The 16,788-nt window shown below is 36.3% G+C and overlaps 1 protein-coding gene across 1 annotated transcript in view; it reads left to right on the forward strand.

Annotated features, from left to right (window-relative positions):
• The window catches only part of BICC1 (BicC family RNA binding protein 1), a 317,919-nt gene that overhangs the window by 262,400 nt on the left and 38,731 nt on the right, over positions 1–16,788 (forward strand). The window contains exons 4-8 of the mRNA XM_004473203.4: positions 9,521–9,600; positions 11,560–11,718; positions 13,022–13,075; positions 13,537–13,731; positions 13,955–14,206. Of these exons, the coding sequence (XP_004473260.2) occupies positions 9,521–9,600; positions 11,560–11,718; positions 13,022–13,075; positions 13,537–13,731; positions 13,955–14,206 (740 nt within the window). The remainder of the gene's footprint in view (positions 1–9,520; positions 9,601–11,559; positions 11,719–13,021; positions 13,076–13,536; positions 13,732–13,954; positions 14,207–16,788) is intronic.

The following is a 16,788-nucleotide window of genomic DNA, read 5'->3' on the forward strand; positions in this document are numbered from 1 at the left end:
ATTTTTCATTATTTGAGATATTTAAGCAAGAGTATTGCATTTGGATAAATGTTGAATTGGTGAATCCTGATTTAGAAATTGCTAGGCCTCAAGGTAACTTTAGATATTTTTATTTTTTTTAATGAAAGGGACAGTTCTGAAGTTATTTGACAAGTTAAATTTTTTTACCCATAAAGCTATAAATCTCTCAGGACTGGGAGATTAAGACCCTTGGCTCTTACTTGCTTAGTGGAAACAGTTACCAGAAGGTATGAAAGAGACAAATAATATATAATTGAGGGGAGAGGTATGAGTATTCCCAGTTTATGTGGCTTCATAAAAAACTTTTACCAGCTGTTCAGATAATCTGTGGAAAGTGGGAATAAGTGAATAGGCATTTTAAGAATAATGGATTTCTTTAAGGCCCATTTAGTTTAATATTAAGCATTTTTAATTTTTGTGAAAATTGTTCATTGTCATGTGCTCACAAACTAGGCTTGAAACAATCTTTTTAATACACAGGATTGTGTGAACTTATAATTCACTGCTCTTAACTTCAATATATATAAGATTTTCATACTAGATCTTAAAGATGAGAAAGGTGTAGAATTTTAATGCCAGTCTCAATGAAATAAGTTATTTTTAGAACTGAAGTCCTGAGGGTTTTGCTTTTTCCTACATATACCCTTAATTGTGCCTTGAAATTTCTGGTTCTTAAATTTCTTAGTATGCTGGACATGAACCAAAAAGATGATATATGTGACATGATGTGGCCAAGTCTTCATTTATGGGACTACTCTGTAAACCTTAAAACTCATGGTTCCTTTTTCTTTAATGGCAGCCAGCAGTTGTGCATGAAGTTTCTTCACAAATAGATGCAGCTGTTGTAAAAGGAACAAACTGCCTTGGCCACAGGTTACAACGCTTTGAGTTTGGACTACAGGCTGTACCTCTGGGATTCATCATATATTCTGTGAACGTCAGTATTCCTTGGAGAGAGAATAAAGATTAGCCAATTCTGGCCCCTAGAAATTCTTGCATAACTGTCTGTTATCTCAGTACAATTTTCTGGGGATGCTTTATCCTGGTACACTCCTCCATCCCCACTTCAATCCCCCCCTCCTTTATTAAATGGACCATGGAGCATCCAATTGGGATTTCTTTTCCATTCTAGAGGGTTGGTGTTCAGTTTAGCATTCTTTTATATGCCCCTCCTCACTCTTGGTCCTCATGTTTTTGTTTTAGTCATGCCACGTGGCCTCATTCCCGCTGTCATAAGCATTGCCCATCTCTCGCTTATGTATACATATGTGAAAGTCCTCCCTGACAGTAATCTAGTACTAATCGTGCTTTCTTAGAATTGTTATATACAAACCATTCCAACAATTCCAGATTTCCTCCTGGCACTTAGTTTTCTTTCCTCCCCTTCCCAGAATCTTCTCCCTTATCTCTGGAATATAAAGCTCTGATGCCAGAAGGCTACAGGAAATTTTAAGTTAGGCTTTGTGCTTTTTAACTTTCATTATTTATCCTTTAGGTTCCAAAGCAAGATTTCTCTTGTGCCTTCTACCTTCTGCCTGAACAGCAATTCTGCAGTTACGCATGGAGTTTAGTTTACAGCTGCATTAGATAAGGTGGTTTATAAGATAAGGTAGTTTACCTTTTTTCTAATTCTCACACTCCTTAAATAATCTGTTCTTGTTTGTTTTATCTGGCATGCCTTGGTTTTGCTCTATACTTTGCATTTTATTATTCTTCTTTCAGATTATTTCTGGATTCTTGCTGAATCCCTGTTTCTGATTAAATAAACAGCTTTGATAAGGCTATAGGAATCTTAACAGGTAAGAGGCATGTGTCAGATTTACCTTTTCTTCCTATTATGCCTTATTGACTCAGAGTTGAAAGGTCAGTGGAGAGCAATTCTAGTAATGCAGCATTATTATATTGTGAAACTTTTATTGCCGATTATGTTGGAAATAACAGTATTACATCAGAAAAAGCTCTCATTTGTCTTCTAGCTAGCTTTGGATTCTCTCAAGCTGGTAGTTCTTTTCTACTTAGTTGAGAGTCCATAGCATTCCATTTTGGTGTGGGAATAGGCCTCCCACCCCTTCCTTTCAGCAAGAACTTGCCTGGCATGCTCATTGTCATAGTGGTGAGGGCACCTTATCTCCAGTCATTGCCAAATAGATGAAGTGAAACACTTTTTAAAGAGCTTGCCATACTTTCTCATTTTTTTAACTTATGTCACTCCTGTTACTATCATGTCAAGAATATTCTTTTCCTCTGTTGAGTATTAAGATACATTCTGTGAGATGGACTTTCAGTGGGATGCTATTGTGGGCCATCATGATATGTAGACTAATTGTAGATACTGATGGAAATATTTTTCTCATGAAAATTAAGTTTTTAAAATTTAAAATAATTTGCTTTTGTACTTCCCACTGTCCATTCTCCTAGCTTACCTAACTATTAAGAACTTTTTTTTCTATTTTAAAACAAAGTAAAGGAGGATAATTTCATGCTTTATCTTAAAGCAACAGAATTGGTTTAGGGAATGCCTACAAATTTTTTTTCCTTTTTTCCCGGCTGTAAAACCTGATGTGCATTGGCTCTTCACCAACATTTTGCCTTAAATACGTGTAGCTTGGGCTCTGAAAATAGGGTCCTCTTCCAGCCCCTCTCCAAATATACTCTTTGCCCTTTATTCTAACTCAGTTTATTGGAATTCTTGTTGTAAAAGACCATTCCTTAAAAGAATCTGGAATCTGTATTACTGGCTACAAAATAAGCTTATAGTTCATTGACCTTCTGTCATCCTGTTTCATTCTTTTAAAATCATTTCCAGGCAGGTTTAATGAGTCAGCTCAGGTTTTCTCCATCTTTTGATACAGTATATATATCTTCATTTTACTTAAAAAAAAAAAGAGGTGATACCAATATGTTATTTGACCCAGATAAAGCTTTTTATTTGAGGAAAGTCTATCTTTCACAAAAACAGAGGAAAACTTGTGTTTCACAGGAAAAAATCGGCAGTTGCCTGTTGACTGAGTTGAAATCACTCTTGCTAATAATGAAAGTAACTTGTCAGACTAAAGGGGAACTGCTCAAAATAGTAGACATATTGGATGGCATCTAATCTTGGACTGTAGCATGACTCAAAATAGGTTTTGAAGTCAAATCCCATCTCCATATGGGGCTGTCAGCACATTTGTTTCTTGCATAAAAGCACATTATTCAGGAAATGCCAGTGGGGTGAATGTTGCATTTCATCTACTTTGATATGAAATTGCACATTCTTAGAGCATGCAAAACAAAAGCAAAGGCCAAGCGGGCAATCTCTGAAGCCAGTTGTGGATCTGTCACCAAATATTAGAGGCTACTTTTCTTCCCCACAGAAACAGATGGCTATTTCAGTCACCTGTGTTTACCTCCCACAGCTTAAGGTTCTTGGAAACATTTTAGATTATGCCACTTTTGGTGAGCTTCTTATCATGAGATAGCAAAAAATTAGAAAGTAAAGTTGTTAATCAGGTTAGGTAACTATGAATTAGGAACCTTGTAGTAATGTTTTACACCAAAGGAATTTAGGTTTATGAGAATGTATAGCAATAATTTTACCAAACTCCCTCATTTTTCAGAAAAGAAACTATACTCCAGAAGTTAAGTAACTTTTCCAAGGTGACAGAACTTATTTATGGCCAAATTGGGATATGGAATTTATCATTATGATTTTGGAGCCCCCTTATTTTCACCACAACATGAGGGAGAGAATCTGTAGCTAGTGGCAGAGTCAACATCATTAAATGTTAATATACTGTGTAATAATCTCTTGGCTTTTCCTAGCCTTTCCTTATGTGATTCCAAGTCAGCCAATGGCCTTGAGCTATCTAGTCCTTTTCTGATGTTTGATGAGTGTTTTAGTTTGCTGAAGCTGCTGAGAACAAAATACCAGAAATGGGATGCCTTTTATAATAGGAATTTGTTCAGGTAAAAGCTTACAGTTCCAAGACTGTAAAAATGTCCAAATCAAGGCATCATCCAAGATACTGTCTCACTAAGGTCAGCTGCAGGAAATCCTGGACTCTTGCCATGTGGGTAGACAAAATGGTGGCTCTCCGATCTCTCCCTGCCTTCTCCTCCAGCTTACTGTATTTCCCTGAGCTCAGCTTTGGGCCATCAAGCATATGGCAGGGCACTGTCTTTTCAGCCTTAAGCTGCAGTGTGGGCCTAGCATCTCTAGGGGAGGAGTTCTTAACCTTTTTTGTTCCTTGGACCCCTTTGCCAGTCAGGTCCAAACCAGGGACCCCTTACTAAAGTCCACACTATACTGTGTATTATTTAATAAATATATCATACCTGCATGAGAATAATGTTTTTTGAATTTCAATTCAAGCTCACCAACCCCTTGTTAAGAACCCCAGCTCTAGGGTCTCTTTCTGTGCCTCTCTGCTCTGCTTATTCCAGCCCCTGGCCTCTCTCAGCTTCTTAAGGTTTCTCTGTCTTTCTGTGGCTGTAGGAGATCCTGCTACCGCTCTAACATGGCAAGGTAAAAATGGTGGCTGTCTTTCTCTATGCATTTCTGCTTTCAGTTCTCAGTTTATATAAGATTCCGGCAAGATGGCAAGTCTGCTTCACTGACTAAGTGCAGTCAAAGGCCCTAAAATGATCTAATCAAATGTAATCTAATCAAAGTTCCCTTAATGGAATCAAATGCAGTCTACAAGTCCTATACTCACAGGAATGGATTCGTTCTAAGAACAAGACTTTTTTCTGGGATTCACAAAAAACCTCAAACTGCCACACTATAGTGGCTTTTGACAAAATCCTAAGTGTTGGGCCACAGTGTCCTTATATCAACAATTTGTTCTTTACCGCTTTGGAACCAGTTGCCAAATTGTTGATATATTTCCCAGAGACTGCGTGAGATTTCAGAAGTAGTTGGAGATACCCCTCAGTCTGACCAGCTCTGAAATTGGTGGGTAAAGACCCAGACCCAAGTTAATGTCCCCTTGGTTAGACAGTTCAGAGACTAATACTTTTTAGGAAGAAAATCAATATGACACAAAAGTAAAAAGAACTCAGATGGTGCAAATGGTGAGCTCTGTCCATGGGTGTTTTCCTTATGGACTTAAGGCTGGATTGACACTTTTGTTTGTTTATATTGCATAAAATATACCGAAGCTATCCTGATTTCAAGTCATGATTTAAATCTCCACACCCCCCATAAACAAGGTGTAGCATTAATATGATATCTTTTATTCTGAGGTTTTATGAGTGGGAGGAACAGTCATGGGGACAGAGAAGTACCTACACACAGATTCTTGGCGAAAGATTTATGGCTTAAATTCATCATCTCTCATCATAAAGTGAAATTGCTGGAGGGAGTATTTACTACAGATTTTGCTGTGGAGTAGGTATGGAGTAGAAAGGAGGTTTAGGTTTGAGGAAGGGAGGAAATGGCAGTAAAATTACCCACTAGTGTTTCCGGGATGGAAAACCAGAACGTAAAAACCAGAGTACAAAGAGATAATCTTTTAAGGAGAGTTTGGACATGCATATGAACTTCACTTACATTCATATGCGTGTCCAAGCTCTTTTAAAACACATTTATTGAAAATATGGTTTTCAGCAGGTGTTCTATAAATGAAAACAATTGTTGCCTTATCAAGTAAGTCCTTATGGATTTCCATATGGAAGTCATAAGAACATTTATGTTCAAAGGTTCAGCTTTTTAAAAAATCTATTTTTCATTTCTCTTTTGTAGTATACACGTATAAAATCCCATATCTTACCCATGTTCTGACAGCTTTGCATTACTTAGTGAAGGTTGAATTACTACCTGATCGTCTTTTCTTCCATGGTTGACAGCAGAGCGATGTGAGCTGATGGGTGATGCAAGAATCTAAAAACCAAAAATCTGGATGAATATTTGTTTGAAAGATCTCCATATTTTTATAGAGGTTCTGAGATCAGTATATTTGAAGTCAGAACTATTTGGGGGAGTGCAGGCCATATGGGCACCCTGGATATGAGGTTTAGACTCTTCCTTCTGACTTCTGTCACTATTTGGTAACACGTGGGAGCTGTCAGTTCATTCAGCAATGGCTTATTGAATATCTAACACTCTTTTGGCATTGTGATTATTACAAAACCAAGTAAGATAGAGGCCTATCTTAAGGGAACCTTAGGGTTTATCATAAAGTAATGAATATTATATGTATGCATATATTTAGAGCAAATACCTCAAGAGTTTGCATGTCCAAATTGGCATTGCCTTTTAAAGCAATTAATTAGAGGAGGGTTTCTCTGTCATCCTCCAGGACTTTTCATAACTAATCTTTTCTTTATGTTTTTGGTAATTACATTGACTTTTATCTGTCAAGTATTTTAAAATGGGTGTGGATAAAACCTCGTTCCTTATGGTATTTCATGGACAATATTGAACTATAAATGATAACCCTCATTGAGAACAGATAATTATATTTCAGGACTTAAAATGCGTAAGTTAAGTTCAACTCGGAATAAGAGTACACAACTTGTTTAAGCAAGGACGAAAGAAAGAATGAAAAATACAGTGCTACAATGCTAGTAAGCTATTGTAGCAATCTAAACTAGATTTTGTACTTTTGTTTTTCTTTGTCCTTATGAGACTTGATTTCTAAAATAAAAAACATTTTCCAAACAGGCACTGATTTGGGTCCTGGAAACAATTTCATGTTACACGTTTGTGTGTTTTTGCATGTGCGTGCACATGCGCTTGTCTACTTATGGCCATTGATAATTTATAATTTTGGTCACTAGATGGTGCTCTTTCACTTTAAAATAAAGTATATTTTCCATCACGTCTTTTGCTTTTATTCTGTTGATGCAAATAATATTGGAAAACCAAGAGTTTTGCTAAATTGGATCTAAGGTTTCCTGTCCTTCTACAGATGCTTAGGAATTTTAATGCGATTATTCAACCTCTAAAATAGTATACTTTAAGATTATCCTATTACTCCATACCTGCTGTTAGTTTATTTTATTAGAAAAATACATTTTTATTCTGTAGAAGTATTTTATGGCATATATATATTGGACTGATAAATAAGAGACTACAACTAAAATTATATGTGGTTTAATCTGTTGTTCTCTGTACTTGATTTAAGAATCACTGGGAAAACCTATAAAATGCTGATTCCTGAGCCTATTAGGCCTAGGAACCTGTATTTTAATAAATGCTGCAAATGAGTCTTATGAGCAGACATGGTTTGAAAAGTACTGGTTTCTAATATTTTTAATAGGAGGGATATTTTTAATAGTAACATCAGTAAATCAAAACAGTGGAGGACAGTTGAGACTGAAATTTTGAATATAGATAGTCTTTATGTAAATATAGGGAAGTTACAATGACTATAATAATTATTGTGAAAATCGTCTGTTTCCATAATTGTGGCACAAGTTAGCTAGAGTATTCCACAGAAAAGATGGTCCTTGTTAGGAAACATTGGGGGACAAGGGATATGAGAGTGATGTGATTCCCTGATGCTTGCCCTCCTTGTGGCTGGAAATCCCTTTGGCCCTGCTTTTAGGCCCCTCACCTTATAATAAACCTGATTCTTAAACATTTCAGAAAGTTTCAACTAATCTTAAGGGCTTTGATTTTCATAGTGTCCCTAGAGACAAGGCAGTGTCAGAAGGAATTAAAGAACAGAGATAAAGAGAATGCCTAAAGGGAGGAGGAGGGGTGGGTCACATGGGAATCCCTTATATTTTTAATGTAACATTTACATAATCTAAATCTTCTTTAAAAATTAAAAAAAATTAATTAAAAACCAAACCAAACAAAGAAAAAACCCCACAAAAAACAGCAGGCGCCCATGCACACACACAACAAACAAGAGAATGCCTAAAGCCAGGAGCAGCCACCAGGAGACTCAGTGGGGGCCTGGGGGTGGGCCTGGGGGCGGGCCTGGGGGCGGGGGTGGTGGCAGGACTCCAGTTGAGCACAGCTGCTGGAATGTCTCCCCAGGAGGCCAGAGCATTCCTCATCTCTGAAGCTCCCTGCACTGCTGCTAACTGGTTTCACCATCTAGGTCCAAAAGTTTCCTTCTCCACCCACCCCACCCCACACCCCACCCCACACCCCACCCACCCCACCCCGCCCTTTTTTCTTATTGCCCAATTACAAGTTAAGAATATATGTGATGTGCTTACCATGACATTGCTTTTTCACTGGATTTCTGGATGAAGCAATCACAGTGTCAGGTGGAAATACTTGGTTTAGAGACTACTCCCACCAGGTGATCCAGATTCCTTGTGGGAACTGAAGAGTTAGAAGAGTGAAGAGGACTGAGGCAGAACTGCTTAATTGTGAAGGGTGCTCAGTAAATATTTGCTGACTGTCGTGGGAGGTGTAGTACAGTATATAAAGGACTTGGAGAACTTAATACATTGTAGGCATTCCATAAATGTTAAGGTAATTAATGATCATAATAGTAATTTCTGTTCAGCTTTATCACTAAAGCTAATGGGTGTAGAACTTTCTGCATACCCAGAATGGTCTTCGCCTGTATCGGGCTGACCTATATGGAGAAAGAATACCTAGATTTCTGGGGCAACCTGAAACCTGACTAAAGAATTGGAGAGACATATCACCACACTAGGCCTCAGGTCTGATGTCTCCTCTGCCTGGAAGATTCCAGCTCGCCAACTCCCTCACCTCCGGTTCAACAGCGCCTTGCCTTTCCCTCTTCCTGCCACTCCTACCCCTGATACTCCTTTATTTTGCTTTTATTCTTCTTTTCATAACATATATATTCTAATATATTAGCTACCTTGTCTCTTCATCACTGTTGTATCTCCAGCAACTAGAACAATGTCTGGTACATAACAGATGTTCAGAAAATATTTGCTGGATGAATGAATGCTTTCCTTTATAAAACTCAATAGTAATGACAATGTATGTCGTACATATAACTAGTTCAGTACTCATTTCAAATAAATGCTAAATATTCCTTAAAAATTTTTTTTCTCTATTAACATTGACCTGTAAGAATATCTTCTAAATAAAGTTATCACATGATTTAAAGTATGGATCTAGTGTTGGAAAACATTGAATTGTAATGACCATCCTCTGAGTAGTTTCTGGAGAAAGTCACCCAACCAACCTCTTTTCCTTAATTTCCTCTGTAAACTACTCCAGAGATCCATAGTATGGATTAAATTTGTTAATATACCTAAAACGCTTAGCACAGGGCCTGGGACAAATAAATTGAATTTATAGATGCCTTAAATGTTTAAAAAAAATAATTTTGTGGTGTACTTATTTTGCAACTTAAGGTTAAATGGTTTAGCTAGTTTTCAGAAGGGAAAAAAAGCCACAGGTAAGTGCACAGTTTGGTATTTTACATATTCCTGTTTCTATGACAGTGTTAACACCCCTAGAATGAATCAAATATTGAATTAATAATGGCATCCTGTTCTTATATTGTAACATTAACTTAAAAGCAAAGAGTTTGGGGTTTCATGTGAGTTCTTTGTTTTTTATTTCTTATAGATCCCCATATTAAGGTTTCTGGAAAGAAAGAAGATGTTAAAGAAGCCAAGGAAATGATCATGTCTGTCTTAGACACAAAAGTAAGTGACTATTAAGGACCCTCAGATCTCAGAACCTTGTCTCTGCAAGGGCTACTTCATGCTGTTATGAAAGAACGATTTGGAGAAGAAAAACCAGGATAAAGTAATGGTGGGTTTTAAAATAAGCGCATGTGGTTGTACAATGGATGTAAAGTTCTGTTTAAAATTTGAATAGATTGTCTCATGTTGAGTCATTCGGCAATATATATATGTGTGTAGGTGTATATGTATGTACTTGTGTTTATGCACTTAAGTATGCATGTTATATTATCTGCCATCTTCAGAAATAGATATGGCCCTGATTAATACTGGGTAAGTATTAAACATGATTTAGCATATTTGCCTTCATGATGCCAGTAGATACCCAGAATGATCTTCTGTATAGCAGTAAGTATGTGATGTCACAAAATTTGACACTTTCTCTTTCATGCATACATTCTCTGGCTTGCCAGCACTTTCCTTCTGTGCCTATATATTAAATATGTAAAAATTTCCGCTTATTTGTGAGAACTTATTTCCTTTAATAAACATTTCTAAAGCACTTATTATGTGCCAGGCTCTTTGCTAAGCACTCTACATTTTACAAATATTAATTTATTTAATCCTTATAACCAACTTGACTCAGAGATATTTAAGTAATGGATCAGGATCCCAGAACTAGTCAGTGTGGAGGTGGGGTTCAAAGTCAGGCCGTCTGGTTCTTATGCACTATATTATGCTGTCCAGTATGTCATTGGAATGATTTCAAATCTCTTCCAGTTTCTTTTCTTTCATGTTTTTTTTAAACTAAGAATAAAATGCCTTGTAATTAACAAATATTTTAGATTTATATTCTCTAAAAAAATGGATGTGTCTTTTCCTATATTTCAAAGGTTAAACTGAAGAACTATGTTTAAACATCAAAGTATGAATGGGTATCAACTTAAACATCTAAGAATTCAGAAGTTTTAAAATTATTGATATTTTTTTACCTCTAGTATTTTGACTTTTAACTTTACTTTCGAAAGACTGAAGAATGTCAGTATTATTTATATGAATTATAAAAGATTTCATGTTAGTTTTCTCAATTTTATAACACTGAATTTCCAAAAATTAGATATCTGGATTCTAAGATGACCACAATTATTTTATTCATTATGTCTTAGAATTTTGCATTTTACATTGTATTGGTTTATTTAAGCCATTTTCAGTGCTGGAGAGCTATGCTTTTTGATCTCTTCCTCACCAACAAGAATAATAAATCTTTTTAATAATGTAGCTAATATAGAAGTTGTGAAAACTACACTTGTAAATGCTTCCTTATTTCATAGTTCTTGTTTTTTTGAGGTACCAGAGATTGAACTCAGGACCTTGTACATGGGAAGCAGGTGCTCAACCACTTGAGCTACATCTGCTTCCCAATGACAATTGTTTTTTTCATTTGTTTTTGTTTTAGGAGGTACCAAGGATCAAACCCAGGACCTCGTATGTGGGAAGCAGGCATCCAACCACCTGAGCTATATCCACTCCCCTATTTTACAGTTTTGAGTGTTATTATTATTTCTAGTTCTTTTTAAATCATCTTAGTCCTATTATCAGCATGTACGTTTTCAGTCATGTCATTGTGTTTTCATCAGTTTTTAGTTATTTGAACTAAATGTTTCAAGAATAATGTCTATTGAAGAGAAAATGAGTGATTTCTAATGTTGCAGACTTTATTTAAAGCCTTCTTTCCAAAACATTCTTGGTAAAGAGTATATCTTTTTCTTTCTTGTGACATATTTATTTTAAAATGAGAGTTCCTTTTTTATAGCAAAAAGGATAGAAATTGAATATTTGTAGATTAAGATGGTCTTCATTCAGAAATCTGTAAGATTTTTAAAATTATTATTAATATGATAACCCTTTTGGGTAAAGTGTTTCACTGGGTTGTTTCTTCCTTTTTCATTCACTGAGAAATAATGCATTATTTCCACATAGAGCAATCGGGTCACCTTGAAGATGGATGTTTCACACACAGAACATTCACATGTAATCGGCAAAGGTGGCAATAATATTAAAAAAGTAATGGAAGAAACAGGATGCCACATCCACTTTCCAGATTCCAACAGGAATAACCAAGCAGAAAAGAGCAACCAGGTGACTTGACTTTTCACATGAATTTTTATGGAATGAATTACAGCCTGGATTTTCAGGATTTTTTTTTTTTTTTTTTTGAGCAATGAGAGCAAAAAAAAAAATCATAGAGATGGCATGTAGCATAGATTGTACAACCCTTGTAAGGAGGTCGAAGATGCTCTTGGTTGAGGGGAAAGCAGTTGTAGGGGGGCCTTAGCCTCTTGTTCCCTAAATGGTGGGTAGAAGACAGGAGGATGTGATGGCTGCATAAAATGAGAGCCCCTAAAGAAAGGCTCAGAAAGCGTGTCATTTAGGAAGGGACCTGAGGTTTTGCCTACTCCGAGCACCTATCCATTGCTTGGATTCAGCCTGTAGCATCCCAATAGGTGGTCCTCCAGGCTACCCCAGATTACTTGCTGAGAGGCAATGGGTGGGTACCCAAGGAAGCCAGTCCTTCCATTCACCTCTGCATTGCACTGACTGAATTATGTCTCTCTCCAGTTTATACCCTTTCTTTCTAGTTCTTCTGTTTGGAAACAACTCACCTGCCTACTTGAAAGCACTTTCAATTCTTGAAGAACAGATGGTGGTGTTTGTATTATTCAGAAGGCTTCTCTCTTCTAAGTTAATTACAAATACTGTGTTGGCCAAAAAGATGAATAAGATAGTCTTTTCTCTACAGGGAATAGCTTTGACACTGGGATGCCTACACTGGGAACCAGGTAGATAGCTGTAATATGAAGAGCAATGGCAGTATTCAAAATAAACAGTTGCTCTGGCATCTCACTTCAGATCAATGTCCTGGAGCGTCTACCTCCCCTACCCAATACCAAATATAATTCTGTAGTTGACAAATCATGAGAAGATCTTGGAGGTCCCAGGAGATGGGCAGGGGTGGTTGTTGGGCAAGCAATTATTTGCCAACTATTCTGGAAGCCTTTCAGTGTTTTGAGAACCTTGTGCAGCCATATCACTGCATATTGGTATTCCACTGGTGTGCAAAGAGTTTCAACAAGAGGAGGAAAATGCAGTGAACAAGAGTAATTATGAAGGGGGTGGGATGGCCTCATGGGGCGTTTTATGTAAATACAGGAGGTGATGGACGGGAACTGACACAGCTCACCTAACACTCTGGTTAAAATGCAAATTCTGATTAAGCAGGTCTGTATTGGGGCCTGAAATCTTCATTTTCAACAAGCTCCCAGATAACACCAATGCAATTTTTCCCTGGATGACCTTTGAGTAGCAAGGATGTAGATACCTGCAAAATCAGATGTGGGCTCAATTAAAATAAATCTATCTCTGTATTTTCTTGCTTCTACAGGTATCTATAGCAGGACAACCAGCAGGAGTAGAATCTGCCCGAGTTAGAATCCGGGTAACTATTACTTTAATACTGGAAATAAATGTCAACAATGCTTACATTAGATGACTTAAAAACAAAATCATAATTTATTGTTTTATAACCAAATCATACAGGTAATAAGTAGAAATAGTTCAAAAGTTGTTTCAATATCTACTTTGGCATTCATTATCTAATTTTATATTGCAGACTAAAAATAAATTTCTAGGTTATTTATAAACTTTTTTCTATTGAAGAGATGTTCTTAGACATGTTCTGAATTTTATCGGACTCAGTTTAATTCAAAAATGTATTTGATTTTGAAATGATAAAAGAGGCTTGAGGAAAAATGGTTTCACCAAAGGTTCCTTTCATTTATGAAACTTTATCTATTCTACCCTAGTTTCAATCTGTAATAAAAGGTAATTTACAAATTAGACATTTCTAAACATATAATACTTTAAATACGTGCTTTGGGTCTCATAATTTCATTTTAGGAACTGCTTCCTTTGGTGCTGATGTTTGAGCTACCAATTGCTGGAATTCTTCAGCCGGTTCCTGATCCTAATTCCCCCTCTATTCAGCACATATCACAAACGTACAACATTTCAGTATCATTTAAACAACGTTCCCGAATGTATGGTGCTACTGTCATAGTACGAGGATCTCAGAATAACACTAGTGCTGTGAAGGTAAAAAATTTAGATAATTCTGAACATCTTAAGTATACAAATCATGCCCATTGTGTTTTGTAAAAGATGTTAGTCTAATTTGTTTTCCAGAGTTTTCTCTTATATCACATTTTGGTTTATAAAATGTGTTGTATTTTCCATAATGGTTCAAAATGCAGTAGACTCTTTCCATGTAGATGGATAGTTATTTTAAAGGATTATTTTCCTCACACTTTTCTTCTAGGAAGGAACGGCCATGCTGTTAGAGCATCTTGCTGGGAGTCTGGCTTCAGCTATTCCTGTGAGCACACAACTAGATATTGCAGCTCAACATCATCTGTTCATGATGGGTCGAAATGGGAGCAACATCAAACATATCATGCAGAGAACCGGTGCTCAGATCCACTTTCCTGATCCCAGTAATCCACAGAAGAAATCTACCGTCTACCTCCAGGGCACCATTGAGTCTGTCTGTCTTGCAAGGCAATATCTCATGGTAAGCTTACTGAAGTTAGTCATACAATTATTTTTACCTCTTTGGGCACAGTGTGTGTTACAACACACTGGAAATAACAAAATAAACTGGAAGAGTACAGTTCATAGTGTCGCAACAGTTTTAATTTCATTACAGAGATTAGTAATTTACTTGAGTATTTTCTTTTACTTGGACTAAACACAGAATAGAACACAATTAAATAATTGCCCATACTTTGTGGCATGATGGAAGATGATCATTTTCATGTCATGTAGTATTAGTTTGCTCTTTGCACTTGATGAAGAAAGTAATTTATTTAAACAGAAAAGTTGAAATAAGCTTTTAAATTTAAACCCCAAAGACATAAATTTTGGTAGCCTGAAACAGTTGTACACTTCATAAATTTCTGATACCATTAAAAAATGCTGTTTAATCCACCTATTTGAGTGTCACTAATTGAAAAGAAACCAGATGAATATTACAATTCAGTACTGCTTTCTATTTATAATTTGTAATACTTCTATCATTTCTATAGTCATTTTGAAATCCTGTGTATAGGTTGATACATAGTAATGAAGTGGATGGACATAATGTTGGACCCACAAATATTCTTATTGAAAGCACCATTTTGTTTTTCTGCTTATTGCTTAACCTTTAGTGACATTTGAATCACTGAGCTTCAGGTGTGATGACCTTCATTATTATTAACTTGCAGAATTTGTTTTTGAGAAACTTTCAGAAAAGTTCAAGTTTGTAATGTTATTCTATTCCTCTGACAGATGAGGCCTTGTTATAATCATTAAGGATTATTATAATATGCGATTTTCAGAAAGTTGTTTGCTTGTGAATAATTTTTTTAGTCAAGCTTGCTTTATCAGGCTATTTTAAATATATTACCAGTTAGATAGTGTATTCATATCAAAGGATTATTGTGATTGCTCTTTATAAATTTTTTTATGCTTTTCAAGTTCTTTGAATGTTACTTTTAAGTTCAGCAAACTTTCTAAAGCATTTTATACAGTGCATATTAATACTTCGACCAGTCATGCCAAAAATATAGATGTACAGTTAGACTATTATTGCACATTATTGAAAGAAATGAGGGAGGGGTAAATTAAAAGGCTTTATGTTCTAAATATCATCACCTTTTTTTAAAAATAGCACTGACCCTTACAAAAATCACTTTTGTCTGCAAGAGGAAAGGAGCACAGTGACTTCATTTTAATCCTAGTATGTTGGAGGGTGTCTTAGTTTGCCAAAGTCAACTAATGCAAAAATACCAGAAATGGGTTTTCATAAAGGAGGTTTATTTGGGGTAAAAGTTTACAGTTCTGAAGCCATTAAAATGTCCAAATCAAGACGTCATCAGGGATGCTTTATCTCCAAAGGTTGGCTGCTAGCAGGTTCTGAGTCCTGTCATGTAGCAAGGCAAGGTGGTGGGTTTGCCTGTCTCACGCTGCTTTCTCCTAGAGCTCAACTGTGGGCAATCAAGCATCTCTCCCTGGGCCTTTTCCTCTTGAGCCTCTTGATGCTTCTCTGTGTTTCTGCAGCTGTGGGCAAAACTGGAGTCCTCTCTCTTACATGACCAGTTCAAAATGGCAGAGTTGCCTTTCTCTGTTTTCCTCCTGTGTGTTCTCATTTTATATCAGACACAGCAAGTCATACTTCACTGACATAGTCCAATCAAAAGCCCTAAAGCTGTCTAATCAAGTGATCTAATCAAAGACCCCTTACCTGAATTTAATGCAGTCAAAGGACCCCATACCCACAGGAATAGATTAGTTCAAGAACAAATTTTTTTCTGGGATTCACAGCATTCTGTCACAAAGGATAACTTCTGTTATTTATGTATAAAATCAAACAATCACTGGGCTAGCACTGAGTATACTATGCATTAGAAAATGTTTGTGATGTGATTTCTATACTCAATATATTAGGGACCAAGAAAAAAGCATCAGATTAAAAACTAACTGCTGAACTCTGTAGTGTTCAGAGCTGAGATAGTTAAAAGAAGAGGCAGTAGTGGCGGTGTGTTTCAGAAGAGAGGTGAGATTTGAACTGCATTAGAAGATAGGTAAGACTTGCTTTGGTAAAGAAGCCTTTTGATGAGTTAAGATAACAATGTACTAAATCCATCTGAAGGATAGGTGAGAAGCTGCCTTAGCCTGGAGGAAGAGGCTGACATATGGACTTGTGGTTGGACAGGCAAGGCAGAGCCAAAGTGTGGAGATTTTTACATGTTGATACATGTTGAGACTTCATTCAGGAGAATGAAGTGACTGCTGTACATTGTTGAGCAAGGGCATGCTATCAGTGCCCTTTACTTGATGATCTGTTTTCTTACATCACTAACAAAACTGACAAAGAATGGAGGAATTTTCTAAGGTGACAGTGGGTAAAAAAGATCATAGCCAAGAACTGAAACTTAGGACACACATTTCATTATCCAAAATTGGTTTCTTCTCTTCAACATTATCCCCACATCAGCCCTCTAACTGAAGACATGTATAATTTGCTTTAATACTTTAGTTTACTCTTTAAATTTGTAAAATACTGCATTATCTTTAGGCACATTAAATTACCAATTGTTTAAATGATTAACT

The sequence above is a fragment of the Dasypus novemcinctus genome, chromosome 6, assembly GCF_030445035.2.
Source record: "Dasypus novemcinctus isolate mDasNov1 chromosome 6, mDasNov1.1.hap2, whole genome shotgun sequence".
NCBI lineage: Eukaryota > Metazoa > Chordata > Mammalia > Cingulata > Dasypodidae > Dasypus > Dasypus novemcinctus.